The sequence below is a fragment of the Tasmannia lanceolata genome, unplaced genomic scaffold (assembly GCF_043159265.1).
Source record: "Tasmannia lanceolata isolate RefF3 unplaced genomic scaffold, GAP_Taslan_0.1 ptg000013l, whole genome shotgun sequence".
Lineage (NCBI taxonomy): Eukaryota > Viridiplantae > Streptophyta > Magnoliopsida > Canellales > Winteraceae > Tasmannia > Tasmannia lanceolata.
In genome coordinates, this window is record NW_027518690.1 from 43,245,550 (window position 1) to 43,266,246 (window position 20,697).

The window sequence follows — 20,697 nt, forward strand, 5'->3', positions numbered from 1 at the left end:
CACGATTATTCCCCTCAACGCACCGCATAGAAGGACACACGACTTTTTCACTATAAATCTACATCCAACATGACCGAAAAAACTCAAACACCACCAACAACCATGGCCTTGAAGAAATCTCTCTCCCTCTTCTCTTTACTTTTCTGCTTTCTGATGCTTTCTTGCCGTTCAACAACGGCAAATTCAGTAGAAGCAGATGCTCTCCTCGGCTGGAAAGCTAGCCTCCTTAACCAAGCTCCTCTCAATTCATGGTCGCTTCACAATGCCACCAATAAAAGCCCATGCAATTGGAGGGGAATAGCATGTAACCACGAAGGAAGTGTCACTCAAATAAACCTAACAGGTGTAGGTTTGCAAGGTAAGCTCTATAACTTCAAATTCTATTCCTTTCCAAAACTTGCCTATCTTGATCTTAGCAACAATGCACTCTTCGGACCAATTCCTTCCACATTAGGAAACTTGTCCAACCTTGTCACGTTGTACCTCTACAACAATAAGCTCTCTGGCCCCATCCCTGAACAAATAGGATATTTGAAAAATATGGCTGATCTAGCAATGTCCGATAACATTCTAACAGGTTCCATTCCTTCCGCAACAGGAAACTTGACCAACCTTGTCACGTTGTACCTCTACAACAATAATCTCTTTGGCCCCATCCCAAAAGAAATAGGAAATTTGAAAAATATCGCTGATCTGAGAATCTCCTATAACATTCTAACAGATTCCATTCCTTCAACAATAGTAAACTTAACCAACCTTGTCACGTTGTACCTCAACAACAATAATCTCTCTGGCCCCATCCCTGAAGAAATTGGATATTTGAAAAATATGGCTGATCTAGAAATGTCCTATAACATTCTAACGGGTTCCATTCCTTCAACAATAGGAAACTTGACCAACGTTACTCATTTGTACCTCGATAAAAATAGCCTCTCAAGCCCCATCCCTAAAGAAATAGGATATTTGAAAAATATGGTTGATATGGAAATGTCCTATAACATTCTAACAGGTTCCATTCCTTCCACAATAGGAAACTTGACCAACCTTGTCACGCTGTACCTCAACAACAATAATCTCTCTGGCCCCATCCCTGAAGAAATAGGATATTTGAAAAATATGGTTGATATGGAAATGTCCTATAACATTCTAACAGGTTCCATTCCTTCCGCAATAGGAAACTTGACCAACCTTGTCACGCTGTACCTCAACAACAATAATCTCTCTGGCCCCATCATTGAAGAAATAGGATATTTGAAAAATATGGCTAATATGGGAATGTCCGATAACATTCTAACAGGTTCCATTCCTTCCACAATAGGGAACTTAACCAACCTTGTCATGTTGTACCTCTACAACAATAAGCTCTCTGGCCCCATCCCTGAAGAAATAGGATATTTGAAAAATATGGCTGGTCTGAGGATGTCCTTTAACATTCTAACAGGTTCCATTCCTTCCACAATAGGAAACTTGACCAACCTTGTCACGTTGTACCTCTACAACAATAAGCTCTCTGGCCCCATCCCAGAAGAAATAGGATATTTGAAAAATATGGCTGATCTGAGGATGTCCTTTAACATTCTAACGGGTTCCATTCCTTCCACAATAGGGAACTTGACCAACCTTGTCACGTTGTACCTCAGCAACAATAAGCTCGCTGGCCCCATCCCTGAAGAAATAGGATATTTGAAAAATATGGCTGATATGGAAATGTCCAGTAACATTCTAACAGGTTCCATTCCTTCTGCAATAGGGAACTTGACCAACCTTGTCACGTTGTACCTCGACAACAATACTCTCTCTGGCCCCATCCCTGAAGAATTAGGATATTTGAAAAATATGGTTGATCTGGGGATGTCCTTTAACATTCTAACGGGTTCCATTCCTTCCACAATAGGGAACTTGACCAACCTTATCAAGTTGTACCTCCACAGTAATAATCTCTCTGGCCCCATCCTTGGAGAAATAGGGAATTTGAAAAATATTGCTCTCATAGCAATGTCTGATAACCTTCTTAATGGTGCAATTCCGACCTCTTTGGGTGATCTTAAAAACCTAGCCTTTCTAGCTCTATCTTACAATCAACTTTCGGGTCCCATCCTAAAAAGCTGGAGAAACTGCACATCCTTAAGAACATTTTCTATCAAAGGAAACCAGCTCACCGGAAATATGTCCGAAGACTTTGGCGTTTGTCCAAATCTAACATACATTGACTTGAGCTGCAACCATTTGTCTGGTGAACTCTCTCCAAGTTGGGGCAAGTGTAAAAATTTGACATCTTTAAAGCTCTCGGGGAACTTGATAACTGGTAAAATACCACTAGAGTTTGGACAGTTGATTCAACTAGAACTACTAGACCTTTCTTCAAACCTTTTGATTGGAGAGATTCCAAAGGATTTGGGGAGGTTGACAGCTTTATATAACATGAGTTTAAATGGTAACCAACTTTCTGGTCGGATACCATCAGAAATGGGAAAGCTGTCAAATTTGGAGATCCTGGACCTATCAGCAAACAAACTTAGTGGATCGATACCAGAACAACTAGAAGATTGCTCGAAATTGCATTCTTTGAACTTAAGCAGAAATCATTTGAATGGAAGCATTCCATTTCAAGTTGGCAATCTAGCAGAGCTGCAAATTATGCTAGATCTTAGTTGTAACATGCTTACAGGAGAAATATCGCCCCAACTGCAAAAATTACACATGCTGGAAATCTTAAATCTCTCCCACAACAAGCTTTTTGGGTCAATTCCCTCTTCTCTAGAAAATATGCTCAGCTTGACATCGATTGATTTATCATACAATAATTTGGTAGGTAGCCTTCCTAACAACAAAGCCTTCCAACAAGGGACATTTGTTGGCAACAAAGGTTTATGCGGCAAAGCGCAAGGTTTGCAACCATGCAATTCCATACCAGTAAACAATGGAGAACCAAAAAAGAGACACAACGTTATCAAATTGATCCTTCTTCCTCTTTTCAGTGCACTATTCCTTCTACTTCTAGTTTTTGGCATTTCTTTCATTTTTCTCCACAGAAGAAGAAATGCAGAGGAAGAGAGAAATGAAAGGAATAAAGATCTATTTTCAATATGGAATTGGGATGGGTGTATTTCTTATAAAGATATCATCGATGCGACAGAGGATTTTGACGACAAATACTGCATTGGGGAAGGCAAATATGGGAGAGTTTACAAAGCATCTGTACCAACAGGGCAAGTAGTAGCTGTAAAAAAACTTCACAAGTTGGAAGATGGCAGCCAAATTGATCAGAGAAGTTTCAAAAATGAGGTACAAGCATTAACAGAAATCCGTCACCGCAACATTGTTAAGCTTTATGGGTTTTGCTCTCATCGTCGATGTATGTTTCTTGTTTATGAGTTTATGGAAAGGGGAAATTTGGCTAATATACTAAGCAGTGAGGAAGGGGCAATGGAGTTGGATTGGGTGAAGAGGGTGAATATTATTAAAGTTGTGGCACATTCTTTATCATACATGCACCATGATTGCATCCCGCCAGTAGTTCATCGAGATATCTCCAGCAACAATGTTTTATTGGACTCAGAATTTGAGGCTCATGTCTCTGATTTTGGTACTGCCAGAATTCTAATGCCCGATTCATCCAATTGGACAGAAGTTGCAGGCACCAACGGATATGTTGCTCCAGGTTAGTTTCTCCTGTATTGTGCATAATTTATTGTTGCAGTATAAATGTTTAGAAAATTGGGTCTTATTTGATAGTTATGTCAATGGGCTCGCCCACGGAAGGACAAATTGTTTTAGACAATTGATGTGATTGGCCCCGCCCTAGAGATACAATATCCTAAGGCCCTGTTTGTTTTGGATTTTGAAAATTGTGTGGTAGTCAAAAATTGATTGTTGGACTCAAAATTAAATGTACATTTAAGTCCAATAATCAGTTTTTGGTCTCACAATCGGTTCTCAAAATCCAAAATAAACAAGGCCTAATTCTTGCAGAACCAAAACAAAAACTACCTTAAAATTGGAGGAAATTTTTTTCAAGTCACTCTGAGCCTCTGAGGAATGGACTGGTGACTACTAATTATCCAAAATTTTGGCTCCATTTCTTTTGACATAAATGTGTGTGAAACAAATTTTACCTCCTTTTCCCTACTTTAAAATGGGCATAAAATTCGTTTTACGCTCATTTTACATTGAAAGAAACAGACCCATTTAAAAAAAAATAAAAAAATTCCCAACCCAAGTGTATTTTCGTCATTTGGATAAAGAAACAGAACTACGGAAAGCAATCATTCTGGTTATTAAGGGAACGCTGTTATCTCACATGCCTAATTTAATTAAGACGGCTTTAAAATTTTGAAATTGTAAAAAGACTGGTTGTTGGGCCATTAGCCTAAGTTAATAATCTCTATAACTATTAGTAATTAATATTTTCCACATATTTGTCCTGCCCCAAGGTATTTATATATTAATAAAAAAATTACATAAAACAGGTAGGATTACTACCTAATGAACCTGTTTTGAACGAATACAAACAGTTTGTAGGCCTTCTTTTTTATTTTCCCAAAAAATAAAATACTTTGAATGCATAGATCAAAAGTGTTTACATTAATACAATCACATTGGTCCCAACAGTATAACTTAAATGGATTTTACTGTAGTGCGTATATACAATTAAGAGAATTTTCTCTCTTATTTTGAATGGTAAGAGCATTGTTTAACCTAGAAATTTTATGTCATTTGACTTCTTTTTCTTTTCTTTTCTTTTTTTTTGGCAGAGCTCGCTTACACAATGAGAGTGACAGAGAAATGCGATGTATATAGCTTTGGAGTTTTAGCACTTGAAGTCATAATGGGAAGGCACCCTGGAGATATCATCTCCTCCTTGTTATCATCATCATCTGAAGTTGGCCAAAATCTAAGGCTAAAGGATGTGTTAGACCCACGGCTCCCAAATCCCGAAGACCAAGTTGGAAATGAAGTTGTTCTGGCAGTGTCAATGGCACTCGCGTGCATAAATGCAAATCCACAAACTCGGCCACCCATGCAACACATCTCTAGAAAGTTCTCTGCTCGAACTCCATCTTTATCAAAGCCATTCCACACAATCGAAATGTCTCAACTTATGAAATTTCAAGTGTAAATGGGTTGGGTCTCTTCACCTACTCAGTTATATTGTATAGGTCAGTATTTCATATAGTTGATCAAAATAAGGGACGGACTAGGCTGATTGTCACCGTCGAGATCAAGTCTTGGGTCCCACTTGGATACATGTATGTTTCATTTAGACCATTGATCTTTGTAGACCATCATAAGGCAACCCACATGGTTTTGTACAGGTCTCATTGCTCTGTGTAAGATAACATGCTACAATATTTTCTCAAGAGTTTCGTTCTCTAATTAAGAAAAATTGATGGAATTCAATTTCTCGGTCTTGTTATTAAGGGCATGTTTGGCTACCATGAATTTTTTTTCATGATAAACTAGCATCTCCAAGTGATGATGTACAGGGTATGAAGAGAATGATGTCTAGAGTACATTCTATGTGCACGTGTGAGGGGAGAGATCTTGGCGGAGATGATGTTGATTTCGAGGAGTTGGAAGGAAATGAGTGGTTCGGACATGGTGAGGCCGCGTGGGTTGGGGTGGGGTCCCTCCCCTGTGGCCCAACAGTCACTATGAGGCCCTTCCGATGGATGCTACTGATCACAAAAATTTTGACCTCATATCAGTGAATCATCACACTATTTCTCCTCTCTATCTCTCTTCCTCTTCCTTTCTTTCTCTCTCCTCTCTCTCCCTTTTTCTCTTTACCTTGGATAGCCTACACACCCAAGCCTCTTGTCTTGCCTCTCACACCCCTCTCACGTTAGAGAAAGTGAGCCTACTTCTTTCGGTTTTCCAAAAAAAAAACCAATACAAAGCTAATTGCCTTCTCTTTTAGCTAGGTTTTCTAAAACACCTAAAAATAGGCTTTCCTATTTTTCACTTTGCCTTCCCACCGAGTGGTGGGAAATAAGACAACTTTCCCAACAGTTTGGATAACCCATTTTCCAATTTCCCAATTGCTTGTTTTTTTTGTTTGGCAGAGCTTGCTTTTACAATGAGAGTGATCGAGAAATGCGATGTATATAGTTTTGGAGTTTTAGCACTTAGGTCATGGAGCCATGCTAGCTCCAATGTATTTTTTTAAAAAATATTTGCACCAACATGCGGACACATAATCTAGAGAAACTTACATTTATAGGGAGTGTCCATCTGAGATTTCGAATTATCTGCAAAGGCCAGGGAATTCTGTCTGTCCAATGAAAGGAGGGGATCTCTCCCCAAAAGGTATGGCATGTGATCGAATAGGTCTTGACTGTTAGGATTAAATCCAACCATGAGTTGCCTTGGTGGAAATCAACGGCAAGGATCTAAGGCTACCTTGGTATTCTAATGTAACTCGAAGACTTGCTTGTTGTAAGAGATTAAAACACTCTTATGGCTTATCAAGATAAGGTATGAAATGAAAAAGGAGGGGATTTTGTGTTATCAGAAGGAAGCTTGATGGAGAGCAAATTCCTTTCCAAGATATCTATAAATATAGCCTCCTAGGTCTCTGCTTGCACACGGTTATTATTGTGTTTCTCCTTTCTTAGTGATCCACAACAAAAGGGAAGGAGAACCCGGTTCCCATAGCCGGATAGACTGTGAAGCAAGGAGAATCGAAGGGGTTTTAATTGTTTCTACCCTAACACATTGTAGAGCGTCTGGTAAGTTTCTTTAACTCTTAATTTATTGAAAATTAAAGAAACCAAGAACGGTTATTTTTCTCTAAGGTTTAATCGCCCAAGATCAAAGAGAAAGTCTCTCTATTTGCAATCTAAGAGACTTATATTGTGGTATCAGAGCCTTGTTGAGGCGTGAGAACCCTGAGAAAAACGCTTAAACCAGATTCAAACGAGGGTTTAGCTTGAGTTTTCCATAGTGACTGTAATCTTTTGCCATCAACAAGCCGTGCAACCCTTTGCGGATCGGACCGTGTTATTCGATTTAGAATCGCAGGGTGACTACACCGTGAAAACGGCATGCTAATCTAACGGTTGTATGGCTTGGATCGACGAGTCAAAATCTAAGGATAGAAAGACTAGTGTCGGTTTGTTTGATGACATTACTTATTTTCTACATGCTTTATGATGTATTTATGTTACCTTGTTTTTGCTTTAACTACATGCAAGTGTTTCTGCAATTCAATTGGAAACTGTACATGATATAATAAGAAATTTTTCTCAACAGTAAGAAGCATAATTGATGCTTACCTTGTGAAGATGCCTAGCATGGGCTCTTTTATTTCCCTACTTGGTTTTTCCTTCCAAGTATACTTTTATTGGAATAACCCATTGACCCAAACTTCATTAAAAGTTTGTTAGCCACTCCGATTGTGAGGATTGCTGTAATTCATGGTTTTCCTTGCTTATGACATAATATTTGTTTGTTTCGACTTTGTTGTCCTGGCTAATTAAGATCACAATAAAATTGTCACCTTCTATGATAATGGAAAACTCATGATTCTATTTTGGGAAGAATGGAATCACTTGATGTTAAGTGGTTTAAATTGTACCATGTCTGTGATGTTGTTGAACACTAAAGAAACCACTCTAAGGTTGCATCCATTTGTACAAGACGCCACTTGCGCAACTGATGCCAGGTGTTTTATGGAAATTGGTGGAATGAGAAGGTTAGGATTGGGCAATCCAAATCAGGGCCACTTCTGCCCAAAGGTGATGTTCGCCCTGAACTTGTGTTGTTTGACCCTAATTGATCTCACCAACTGTGTACCATGGCCTGGCCCAAAGGACAGCCCATGGTGGCACACCTGGTTTCTCGCCAGAACCATGGTGATGTGATTATTAGAGAATAAACCAATTGTGCGCCATGGCCTGGCCCAATGGACGGCCCAAGGCAGCACACCTGGTGACTCATCAAGTTCACATTTGTGTTCTCTATGGTTCTGGGCAATCTGACTGATTTCCCTAAATGTTAGATTGATTTATTGTGTGGATTAAACTGATAAACACTTTATGGACTTGTATAGTGTTAAAGAATTTGAGCTTAATTGCGAACCCGTATTTGTTTCTACAACGTTGAACCCTAGTTTTATCTAAAGATACATGTCTGATATAGAAAACCTAAGTGGACCAATTTTGTTAAGCGGGAGTATCATATTCACATTGTGTTAGGGTGTTTGGTTTTTTACTATGCTCTATGACAAGACGAGCCCCCAAAGCCTACGACTAAAAGTACACTCTCGGTCAAGGCCCTTTATAAAAAAAATTGGGAAAGATCCAACCGCATGTGCTTAATGATCATGAAGAGCACATTTTTTTCCTCCATCCGTGGCCGGATTCCTAATTCCAAGAACGATAGGGAATTCACTACGAAGGAGTTTCTGCTAGTAGAGGAGGGACACTTTAGAGGATCATCTAAAGCACTGGCAAACACCCTGATGTTTACGATGATCACCATGAAATGTGATCGCCAGAGTTATGGGAGCACATAATGAAAATGAATGACACAGCCTTCTAATTGAAGCAAATGGATATGGAGATTTCATAAGGTTTCCTCATCCACTTTATGATGACATTGCTTCATGCTCAGTTTGGTCCGTTTAAGATCAACTACAACACACAAAGAAATTGGAGGTTTGAAAAATATGGTTGAGTTGGGCATGTACTTTAACATTCTAACAGGTTCCATTCCTTCCACATTAGGAAACTTGGCCAACCTTGCCATGTTGTACCTCTACAACAATAAGCTCTCTAGCCCCATCCCTGAAGAAATTGGAGATTTGACAAATATGGTTGAGTTGGCCATGTCCTCTAACATTCTTACAGGTTCCATTCCTTCCACATTAGGAAACTTGACCAGCCTTTCCCGCTTGTACCTCTACAACAATAGTTTCTCTGGCCCCATCCCTAAAGAAATTGGTGATTTGAAAAATATGGTTGAATTGGACATGTATTCTAACATTCTAACAGGTTTCATTCCTTCCACATTAGGAAACTTGAGGAGCCTTTCTCACTTGTCCCTCTATAACAGTAGTCTCTTTGGCCCCATCCCTAAAGAAATTGGTTATTTGAAAAAAATGGTTGAACTTGACATTTCCTCTAACATTCTAACAGGTTCCATTCCTTCCACATTAGGAAACTTGACCAGCCTTTCCCACTTGTACCTCTACAACAATAGACTCTCCGGCCCCATCCCTAGAGAAATTGGTGATTTGGAAAACATGGTTGAACTTGACATGTCCTCTAACATTCTAGCAGGTTCCATTCCTTCCACATTAGGAAACTTGACTAAGCTCTCCAGCTTGCACCTCTTCAGTAATAAGCTCTCTGGCCCCACCCCTAAAGAAATTGGAGATTTGAAAAATATGGTTGAGTTGGCCATGTACCTCTAACAGGTTCCATTCCTTCTACTTTAGCTGATCTTAAAAAGCTAATGGTTCTAAGCCTATTTGAAAATCACCTTTCTGGTTCACTTCCTCAAGAAATGTCTAAGTCTAATAAATTTGCACAAACTCAGTTTGGGGGACAACAACCTCTCAGGATATTTGCCGCAGCAAATTTGTCAAGCTGGATCACTTAAACATTTTACGATCTACAACAATCAATTTACAGGTCCCATCCCGAAAAGCTTGAGAAATTGCACGGCGCTAATCAGAGTTCGGTTTGAGGGAAACAAACTCACAGGTAATATGTCTGAAGACTTTGGAGTTTATCCAAATCTCACATACATTGATTTGAGCTACAACCGGTTGTCTGGTGAACTCTCTCCAAGTTGGGCCGAGTGTCAAATGTTGACAAGTTTAAAGATCTCAGGGAACTTGATTGCTTGTAAAATACCACCAAAATTTGGAAATTTGATTCAACTAAGAGTGCTCAACCTTTCTTCTAACCATTTGGTAGGAGAGATTCCGAAGGAATTTGGGAGCTTGAAATCTTTATTTGACCTGATTTTAAATGGTAACCAACTTTCTGGTCGGGTACCACTAGAAATTGGGAAGCTGTCCAATTTGGAGATCCTTAACCGATCAGAAAACAATCTGAGTGGATCAATACTAGAACAACTAGGAGGCTACTCAAAATTGCAATATTTGAAATTGAATAGAAATCATTTGAATGGAAGCATTCCATTTCAAATCGGCAATCTAGCAGACCTACAAAATGTATTAGATCTTAGCTGTAACTTGCTTACAGGAGAAATATCGCCCCAACTAGGAAAATTACACATGTTGGAAATCTTAAATATTTCCCACAATAAGCTTACTGGTACAATTCCATCTTCTCTAGCAGATATGGTCAACTTGACATTCATTGATATATCATACAATAATTTGGTTCATAGTCTTCCTTACAACAAGCCTTTCCAACAAGGGACATTTGTTGGCAACAAGGGTTTATGCGGCAAAGCTCAAGGTTTGCAACCATGCAATTCCACGTCAATAAATAATGGTGAACATAAAAAAAGAAACAAAGCTATCATATCGATCATTCTTCCTCTTTTGAGTGGACTGTTTATTCTATTTCTAGTTTTCTGCATTTCTGTCATTTTCCGCCAGAGAAGGGGAAATGCAAAGAAGAGAGAAATGAAATGAATATAGATCTATTTTCAATATGGAATTGGGATGGGTGTATTTCTTATGAAGATATCGTCGATGCAACAGAATACTTTGACGACAAATATTGTATTGGGAAGGGAGGATCTGGTTAAGTTTACAAAGCATCTCTTCCAACAGGTCAAGTAGTCGCTATAAAGAAACTTCACAAATTGGAAGATGGTGACCAAATTGATCAGAGAAGTTTCATAAATGAGGTACGCACATTAACAGAAATCCGTAGTCGTAACATTGTCAAGCTTCACGGGTTTTTTTCCCATCGTCAATGTATGTTTCTGGTTTATGAGTATATAGAAAGAGGAAATTTGGCTAATATCCTAAGCAGTGAGGAAGGTGCAATGGAGTTGGATTGGGTGAAGAGGGTGAATATTATAAAAGCTGTGGCACATTCCTTATCATACATGCACCATGATTGCGCTCCACCAATAGTTCATCTAGATATCTCTAGCAAAAGTGTTTTATTGGATTCAGAATTTGAGGCTCGTGTCTCTGATTTTGGTACTGCAAGACTTCTAATGCCCGATTCATCCAATTGGACAGAACTTGCGGGCACTCATGGATATGTTGCCCCAGGTTAGTTCCTCATATATTGTTCCTGCTTTATTATTGAAACATAGTTGTTTAGAAAATTACTTCTTGTTTGGTTTTTATGTTATTGGGCTCACTCACCGAAGGATCTTCTGCCTCTTTCCTTCCCTTTCCAAAGCTCATCTTTTGCATTGTTCGTAGTTGCATGTTTAGTTAATTATTCTTGCGTGATCTCGTATGTTTAGTTGTTTTATCCTATGTTTAGTTACTTCATTTGTATGTTTAGAATTTGCATCGTAGATTGTTTGTCTTGTTCTTTTGCGTGTTTAGAGTAATTGTTCGCTTTCTTTGTATGCTTAGTTGCTTTGTTAAATTTGAAACTTAAAAGGAATTGGAAAATCCTAAAAGTCTAAAGAACTTGAGCTATTCAAGTTGGAAAACTGACCATTGATGTGATTGGCGCCACATTAGAGATACAATATCCTAAGGCCCTATTTGTTGTGGATTTTGAGAGCCGATTGATTCCAGCTTTAAGGTCCAGTCCCCAGCCTTATTCCTTTTATTCTTTTTTATCTACTAGGCAGTTAATTTTATTTTATTTTTGTTTTTATGCTACCTAAACGAGTTGTTTCCTGATTTTCCCCCAGAATGGCTCAAACTGACTATCTATATGAATAACTAATCAGGAGTAGTGGATTTCTGACACTGCTATGCACTCTTTTGGGCAGAGTTTCTTCATTAGAACATAAGCGGATTTTCGGTATTGCCATGCACACTTTTATGTAAAAATTCTTCATTGGAACATACAACTTACACTGACTAGCACGAAAAACTCTCGAGAAAATTTTTGGGAAAAAAAATATAATTACATAAAACTCTTGAGAAATTGAAAATGTTACATTTGCATCCTTTCAAAATTGTGTCAAAATCCCATAAAAAATAGTCTTTTTGCACCCGAAATTTCTTTCTAGATTTTTCCGAATGCCTTTTGAATTTTCTAATATTTATGGGAATTTTCTTGAATTTTCTAGATTTTACCCATTATTATTATTATTACTGCTTCAGGGAGGAGGGAGGAGGGAGGAGGCAAGATCTCTGTCATAGAAGAGGGTAATAGAATCTTTTTATCCAATACCACAAATTTTTATCCTTGATAATTTAAAAAACGAACTTAGATTGATATTTTCAGGGACTTTCCAAATTTAAGTGGTAAAATCTTAAAAAACACGGACGAAAGGAAGGTAAGAAAAAAGGAGCACCGGATGGAAGAGGTAAAGGTAAGCAAAAGAAAACGAAAGGTGCCTCCAAGTCTCACCCATTTGCTTTTGGGCAGTGGTAAATCGACCCCCTAATATCTTAAATCTATCCCTGTCTCTCTCCCCTCTTTCTCTATCTCTCTCTAAGCACTGCCTTATATGGGGGTCGATTTTAGATATATGGGGTTCGATTTATCATTGGCATTTGCTTTTTTCTTTATCTTTTTTTTTAATGACCACTGAGAGCAATTTTCTCCATTTACACCACTTTCTTCAAACGCAATTTGTTTATGCGCTAATGTGCTCTTGGAATCTAATAATTCTAAGGCGCATAATATCGGGGTCCTCATCTTGCATTGTCCTCTCTTTGCCCCACCAATACTCTACAAAAAGATAAAACAACATAAAACAGAGACTCCACACATTCATCTTCTACCACTTTGAGTTAAAAAAACATAAAAAAGAGAGACCCCACACACTCGTCTTCCTCCACTTTAGTTTATGTAAACAATTATTTCCCTCAAAACATGGCATAAAACGAGATGACTTTCTCAGTTTAAATAGACATTACACATACACGAAAAACCCAAACACAACCAACAAACCATGGCTGTTGAGAAATCACTCTCGCTCTCCCTCTTCGCTTTAGTCTTCTACCTTGTGAAGATTTCTGGTACTTCAACAACGGCAAAATCAGTAGAAGCAGAGGCTCTCCTCATTTGGAAAGCCAGCCTCCTGAGCCAAGGTCCTCTCAATTCATGGTGGCTTCACAATGCAACCACTAAAAGCCCATGCTATTGGATGGGAGTAGCATGCAACCCAGAAGGTAGTGTTACACAAATAAACCTAACAAAAGTAGGTTTGCAAGGTAAGCTCGATAACTTAAAAGTCTCTTCCTTTCCAAACCTCGCCAGGCTCGATCTTAGCAACAACACACTCTTCGGAACTATTCCTACCACAATAGGGAACTTGACCAATCTAGCCAAATTGCACCTCCACATTAATAAGCTCTCTGGCCTCATCCCTAGAGAAATAGGAGACTTGAAAAATATGGTTGATCTGCGGATGTACAATAACCTTCTTGATGGTTCCATTCCTTCCACGTTGGGAAACTTGACCAACCTTGCGACATTGTACCTCCACATTAATAAACTCTCTGGCCTCATCCCTAAATAAATAGGAGACTTGAAAAAATATGGTTGATCTGTGGATGAACAATAACCTTCTTGATGGTTCCATTCCTTCCACGTTGGGAAACTTGACCAACCTTGCAACATTGTACCTCGACGGTAATATGCTCTCTGGCCCCATCCCTAGAGAAGTAGGAAATTTGAAAAATATGGTTGATCTGCAAATGTACAATAACCTTCTTGATGGTTCCATTCCTTCCATGTTGGGAAACTTGACCAACCTTGCCACATTGTGCCTTGACCGTAATAGGCACTCTGGCCCCATCCCTGGAGAAATAGGAAACTTGAAAAATATGGTTGATATGCAGACGTACAAAAACCTTCTTGATGATTCCATTCCGCCCACGTTGGGAAACTTGACCAACCTTGCCACGTTGTCCCTCGACGGTAATAAGCTCTCTGGCCCCATCCCTAGAGAAATAGGAAACTTGAAAAATATGGTTTATCTGCAAATATACAATAACCTTCTTGATGGTTCCATTCCTTCCAACTTGGGAAACTTGACCAACCTTATGCAGTTGATTATATATAACAATCATCTCTGTTGATTATATATAACAATCATCTCTCTGGCCCTATCCCTAAAGAAATAGAAAACTTGAAAAATATCGTTGCTATGGATATATCGTATAACCTTCTTAATGGTTCCATTCCTTCCAACTTAGGAAACTTTGTCATACTTGCATTGGGATACAACAACCTCTTTGGCTATTTGCCAGATCAAATTTGCCAAGATAGATCGCTTGCAATCATTGCAATACAAAACAACCAATTTACGGGTCCCATCCCGAAAAGCTTGAGAAATTGCATGAGCTTAACTAGAGTTCGGCTCGATGGAAACCAACTCATCGGGAATATCTCCAAAGACTTTGGAGTTTATCCAACACTACAACAAAAATGATTTTTAGCACCGGTCAAGACCGCTGCTTAAAGCAGGCTTAACCGCTACTAAATATCGAGTCGCTATATGTTATGGCAGCGTTTCTCGCCGCTGCTATATGGACCGCTTGTGTATGAAACTATTTAGCAGCGGTTATCACCGCTACTGTTTTCAATTCTCAGGAGAATAGGTTCGCCAATATAGCGGCGGTCTAGACCGCTGCTAAATTTGTTACTTTTACTAGCGGTCTAATTAGTAGCGGTCCTAACCGCTGCTTAATATCTAACCATGGAGTGGGTTTAGCAGCATATAGCAGCGGTTGTAACCGCTGCTAAAGTTGTTACAGACAGTAGCGGTAGGAGTAGCCGCGGTTCCAACCGTAAGGAGAGGAATATAGCAGCGGTCATGACCGCCGCTAAAAGTTACAGTTTTTTTTAAAAAAAAAAATTATTTTTGCAGCAGATCCCAAAACACGGGAATTACAAATTTGTTTGATACATAACCTGTTTTACAATTAGAACCTGTTATATACATATCACATTTATAAAAACCAAAAACTATATTATTTCAATCGATCAATGTTCACATCAACATTAAAAAAAAATGTGTTTACATCACTGGACTTTTCGCCTTCATTCATTCTTGTTGATTACTGTAAAGTCAAATTAGGATACATAGAATCGACACCCAACCAAGACAACACTGTCAAATTTCATTTCCACATGTGATATAGTCTGATGCACTGTATTCAGCCTGAAATTCCTTTTCCCCCATCCTTGGGCAAAGAGTTATTCACAAACAGCATCCCTGCAAGAAACAAACACATTTGCCTATGAGTACATTTGAACAAGTAGTGGGACACTCGTGCGATGCACGGGGCTACCAATAAAAGAATGCTTTATAACTTATTCTTTTTAAAGAAAGAAAGCACGTTTGTAAGGAGAGGAATTCTAGACTGAAGGGAGCCCTTGAAAAAAAGAGGTGAAAGGGCTCCCCCATTGGTTGCACATCACCATCATGTTTGCAAGGGCTCCCTTCAGCTTAGACTTCCTCTCGTAAGGAAGATATAATTCTAAATGTAAAGATTAGAAATTATATTATTCAGAAGGAAAGTAAATTATTCATAAGGAAAAAAGGGGGTTGTAATACAGGAGTGAGAGAGATAATTCGTGTCAAATAACACTAAAAAACAATTATTCAGTCGCTTTTGATAATGTACAGCAAAAACCAACAATATAAGCTGAGACAAACTTCCAATCATCAATCATTGAATAAAAAAATCAACAAATATTGTTTCTTCTCAAGCTTGGGAAAAAAAGACGATAGTAAGATGAGGGTGCCCATTGGAGGCAAACCGGGGTTATCACGCCCTAACTCTGATACCATTTGTTGGGAATTTAACCAGGTAGAACTCACCCCTAAAAGCTAGCTGTTAGAGGGAGGGTGCCCATTCCCTTATAACCCATCCCCATCTATTTCAATTTACCGATGTGGGACTATTTGCTTTTGCGTGGAAACCCAACACATGGTTTATGCCAGACCATCCTATGACTAAATACTCATGTCCCATCTTGTTTTTACTACATAACAGTACTTATTATCCCATACATCCTCACATCTCATTGCTTGTGGCCATTGGCCCTCTCATTCCATCATGTTCACATGGCCATCATACTATAATCCAATAATAACTCACCCCATCCGAGCACTCAACTCTCTCCCTCTCTCTCTCATGGCCTTACACCCTCTCTCATAACTCCACACTATCTATCATAGCCCCTCTTTCTCTCTCTCTCTTACCCCAATCCACTCACAAGCCCAACCGCATTCGGTCTTCACACCTCACCTTGAACCCGAACCCCGAATCTAACTCGAAGCAAAACCCGCAACCCGGACCTAAACCGGTGCAAGCCGAGCCCACCCTGGTTCAACTTGGACCTAACCCGAGGCAACTCGCCCCAATCCGACTTAACCCGGTCCAACTCGGACCCCACCCTGTTCAACCCGGGCCCAACTTGGTCCAACCCAAGTCAGACCAAATCCCGCAACCCGCACCCACACCTTGACCCTCAACCCAACAACACCTCATTTCTAAAAAGCTAGTTACCCAACCCCACTCAATCGAGTTGCACTCACCCCACCCCAACCCCACATCAGCCCCACAGCTCTAACCCGGTGCAACCCGTCCCAACTCGGTTCAACTTCTAACCCGAACCCCAACCCAGTCCAACTAGGACCGAGACTCAACCCCAACCCGAGTCAACCCAAACTCGCGCCCAAAGCCACACCAGAAACCTGCACCCCAACCCAAAACCTGCGGCCTACTTGGTCTTGACCCAAGCTGCACCCCAACCTGAGTTAATCCCGAACCACTAATCAGATGAAAACCACAACCTTTAGTTATTCGGTCACACTACCTTCACTCCATGCATCCATACATCCTCACCATCAACACCATATACTAAAGCCATCTCCCACCCATACCCAATCATTCATTCGGCCATCCCAATTAGTCTCATCCTTCATCAAACCAACTACTTACCTAAAAGCTAGCTGTTAGAGGGAGGGTGCCCATTCCCTTATAACCCATCCCCATCTATTTCAATTTACCGCTGCTCCTCGACCTAGCTGCAGCAGCAGCCAGATGTCCCTCCCTCCCATACAACATGAGCATGAGGATGATTGATGTATTTTGTATCCAAAATTAAAATCCAAATACAAATACAAAAACAAGAGGTACCAAACGTGGCCTTATATAAGTTAGTCCTCTATCTGTGACTGATATAAACTTCTAAAAGGAAAATAATACTTCAAAAACTAAACAATAAAAATAGGGAAGTGATATATTCACCCCTTTTTTTTAACTTGGGACAGCCCCTACAGTGTAAAAGAGTAGTCATGAATACACTGAAATCAGATTTAGGACTGTCCCTTGGGTTTTTGTTCGCTCTCTGTATCCGATCACAAATATTTTCAACTCCTATGATATGGATCCTACTAATGTGTCTAAATCCTGTCCGTTTAAGTTCAGATTCGGATGGTCTTTAAGTTCAGATTCGGATGGTCCAGACCGTCTGGGTCCATTGACAGCCCTAGGGCTAGCTGAAAATCTGAGTTTATCGGAACCAGTTTCGTGCGTTCTCATCGAAACAGAATCCAACACCACGTAATATTAGCCCACATATACACGCACAGCCAAACTTTGTTTTTGTAGGGAAGCTACAGAACATTGAGAAATTTGACGGCGCCATCCTTGTGATTGGAAAATCAGACTTAAAAGACTGGAATGTGGATGCATTTAATAGAAACATTCTAGTATGTGAAGAGAGAGACATTTTTCAGTAATGCTGACTGATAGAACAGGCCTTATCCAAGCACTGTAAGTTTATCAGCTCTAATGGACTTTCAAAACTGTTACTGGTTTTACAGGTCTAAGAAAAAGCATAGCAATAGGGGATGCATGTTCAAACAATAATAATGTCTCATGGTGAGATGATCCTTAAAGGCATCACTTACTGTGGAAGTTGAAGACTAGCTTGAGCGGATGAGTTACAAAGAGTTAGATGTTAGATTTCAGATTAAAAAATTTAAAAATTACAATGCCGATTGGGTATCAAGTACAGAGATCATAGTCAAACAATGCAGGTTGGTGTTCTGGTTTTAATATGTTGCAAGTTGAAGGATTTATAGAGATATGCTTTCGGTAAATCGGCACCACATCATCAATCAATTCTTTTACAGGTGTCCTCCTAAATATCTATTATGTAGATCAGGAATGATATTTTCTCTTAACAAATAGTAAGGTACACAAAGTTGAGCACCATGAAAGAGAAATTAATCTTGAAGTAGAAACTTTCCCTTTACATTAGGTTACCTTGGTTAATTAGCCACTTGAAGATATTAAAGCTTTGATATTGAAGATTTAATCTCAATTCTCAACATCCTCAGTCAAATGAATTCAGAAATTGGCAACCAACAATTTCTTAATTCACAGTTTCAAACATCTGCTGCAAGAAACCTCTTGTAAAATTTAAAAGAGCATGACACATAAATTACTCAAAAATGGTAAACATACATTTAAATGAAGGGGACAGCATCAAAAGAACTTGACACGACGTTCACCTTGGACCCAGGCTTCCAATCTGTCATCAGTAACTGTTGGTATCACTTGGTCACTTGAAGTTAAAATATCTGCTCCAGGAAAACGAGCAAAATAGGGAAGTGGATTCTGTACCAAGGACAAACCAGAACAGGAAATCAAGACATGTGAAAGGAAAACCGAAAGGAAAAGGTAACTGTAGAAATAGATGACAATAATGAACCACAAGACCTGCTGTTGTCACAGATTATAGTGGAAATGTGTCCAGATGATATAGCTGTAACACTCAATAAGAAGTTTGAGAAAGAGATGCAAGGCATATTAGTCATTGTGATGCTTCCTGTTAATATGGGACTGTACATTCTATGCATAATCACGTTGTTTTCTTTCCAAATTCCAACCTATAGTGTACAATTACCACCTTCAACCCAGAATTTCCAAAAGGACTCTCCAAATAACGTGTGGACTTATGCAGAATTTAACAAGAAAACAGTAATAAGCAATAAATAGCTAAATACTTAATTTGAGTAAATATCATTGAGTAAAGAAGAACAGAAAAGGCCATTACTAATTGACCATAGGCCATTACTAATAATATCATTAGAAAATATCATTAGAGCTGGTTGTTGTCCTCACATTTTTCTATGAAATAACTTTTAACTGGAAGAATGGGTTACTAAACCTCGGAAAGTTGGATGTTTTGGAAATTCTTTTTCCAACTGTGGCCAAACATGCTGTAAGAAAAGATCTTCAATGAGAAAGCTATGCAAGTGTACATTACATGCGCCACCTTATGTGACCCTACATGTAGTTCCATGGAAAGTATCTGTGTAATGTATCAAGCTTTTTATACCTTCTCTTTCTGTTTGTACATGGAATCGATCTTCTTCATAAACTCATCTGTCACTTTCTGCAAAAAGATGACAACAAAATTGTTAAAGTTTGAGTGTTGGAAGTACTCTCCTGTGCATAAGGCTGAGGATACAAAATACTTTGGCACATAGGGCTTTAATCAATGAAAGAAAAGGCTAAGCCTAAGAGTAGAAGTTAAAAAAAAAAACAGAAAATCTGCCATGAAAAGCACCCAATAGCTGAGCCACCCTCCACCCACAACCAGTCGCGGCCAAGAAAAATCAAATACAACCACTTTATTCAATAAATCAAATCACTCTTACAAATACAAAGAAGTAAACTTACAGCATATAAGGCTGCACCAGTAACATCTCACTCACCTGCAATGATTTTTAAAGAAAGATCAATAGTTTTGAATTTGATGGAAGAAATCATGGCCTAACTCTAAAATTTGAATTGCCAATCCTAGAAGAAAGCTTCTACATAAAATCTGAATTGTATCTCTTTCTTCTACATAAAATCTGAATTGTATCTATGAGGAGAGGACATATCCTTGGAAAAACATTGAACTACTATGGATATGCAATACAAAAAAATGTTGATGGAGATGTGCCAAGAGATTACATACCCAGTTATAATATTTGTTCATGTCAGGCATTGCATCAAATAGTTGGCGGGCTTGATCCTTTGACATCACATAAACAGAAATGAGTGAAATAGGGATGAAGGGATTATGGATTCCATTCCTTAGTTCACAACAGATTAATGCATCTGATGACCTTGCTTCTCATCGCTGCCTACAATAAGGGCTGTAATCAAAACAGAACCGCTCCTTGAGGAAAAAATATCCAAACAGAGAAAAAATAAAAAAAGAACAATAAAGAAGTGAGGGGGGAATAACCGTCTAGACATTATCTCAATTTTGTGAATAACCGTCTTTGGAATCTGAAAATCTAAGGTAAAGTTGGAGACTATTTATAATTGATTTGATAAGTTCCTATAAGCCTCTTCTAAAGCATTCAAAATACCCTTGATTTTGACAATATTTACTACCCTTGCCACCCTACTCTTTAAGTAAACAAAAACCCAAAAAGCCATCGAATTTACGAAGAATGCCATCGGGCCCTAAAATCGACAGTTCTCTCACTCCGAATATATTTTCGCCCATGTTTTGCCAAAAATACACCAAATCTCTTTTTTTCCTCCCAAATCTTGCCCAAAATCATGTAATCTCAATCAGCCAACCTCAAATCTCT

General features: G+C 39.0%; 1 protein-coding gene and 1 long non-coding RNA gene across 4 annotated transcripts; one reads left to right on the plus strand and one right to left on the minus strand.

Annotated features, from left to right (window-relative positions):
* Positions 1–81: 81 nt before the first annotated feature.
* On the plus strand, positions 82–5,402 carry LOC143890172 (uncharacterized). Its single transcript, XM_077394748.1, has 2 exons — positions 82–3,661; positions 4,755–5,402. Exons 1-2 carry the CDS (start codon positions 103–105, stop codon positions 5,117–5,119), a joined length of 3,924 nt encoding a protein of 1,307 aa, XP_077250863.1. The 5' UTR covers positions 82–102; the 3' UTR covers positions 5,120–5,402.
* Positions 5,403–15,103: 9,701 nt separating this feature from the next.
* LOC143889207 (uncharacterized) lies at positions 15,104–20,337 on the minus strand. Of its 3 annotated transcripts, none has more exons than XR_013254788.1 (5): positions 20,070–20,337; positions 19,787–19,821; positions 19,443–19,499; positions 18,613–18,681; positions 15,104–15,297 (listed from the first exon to the last, which is right to left on the minus strand). It is a non-coding gene; the product is annotated as an uncharacterized LOC143889207 (long non-coding RNA). The 3 variants fall into 3 exon arrangements; XR_013254789.1 differs by having other exon boundaries at positions 18,613–18,718; XR_013254790.1 differs by lacking the exons at positions 15,104–15,297; positions 18,613–18,681 and adding an exon at positions 19,272–19,323 and having other exon boundaries at positions 20,070–20,331.
* Positions 20,338–20,697: the final 360 nt, after the last annotated feature.

Bases quoted from the DNA above. Each gene is read 5' to 3' on its own strand.
- LOC143890172 (XM_077394748.1), top strand. From the start codon at position 103: ATGGCCTTGAAGAAATCTCTCTCCCTCTTCTCTTTACTTTTCTGCTTT. The intron at 3,662-4,754 runs GTTAGTTTCTCC...TTTTTTTGGCAG, and splicing joins CAACGGATATGTTGCTCCAG to AGCTCGCTTACACAATGAGA.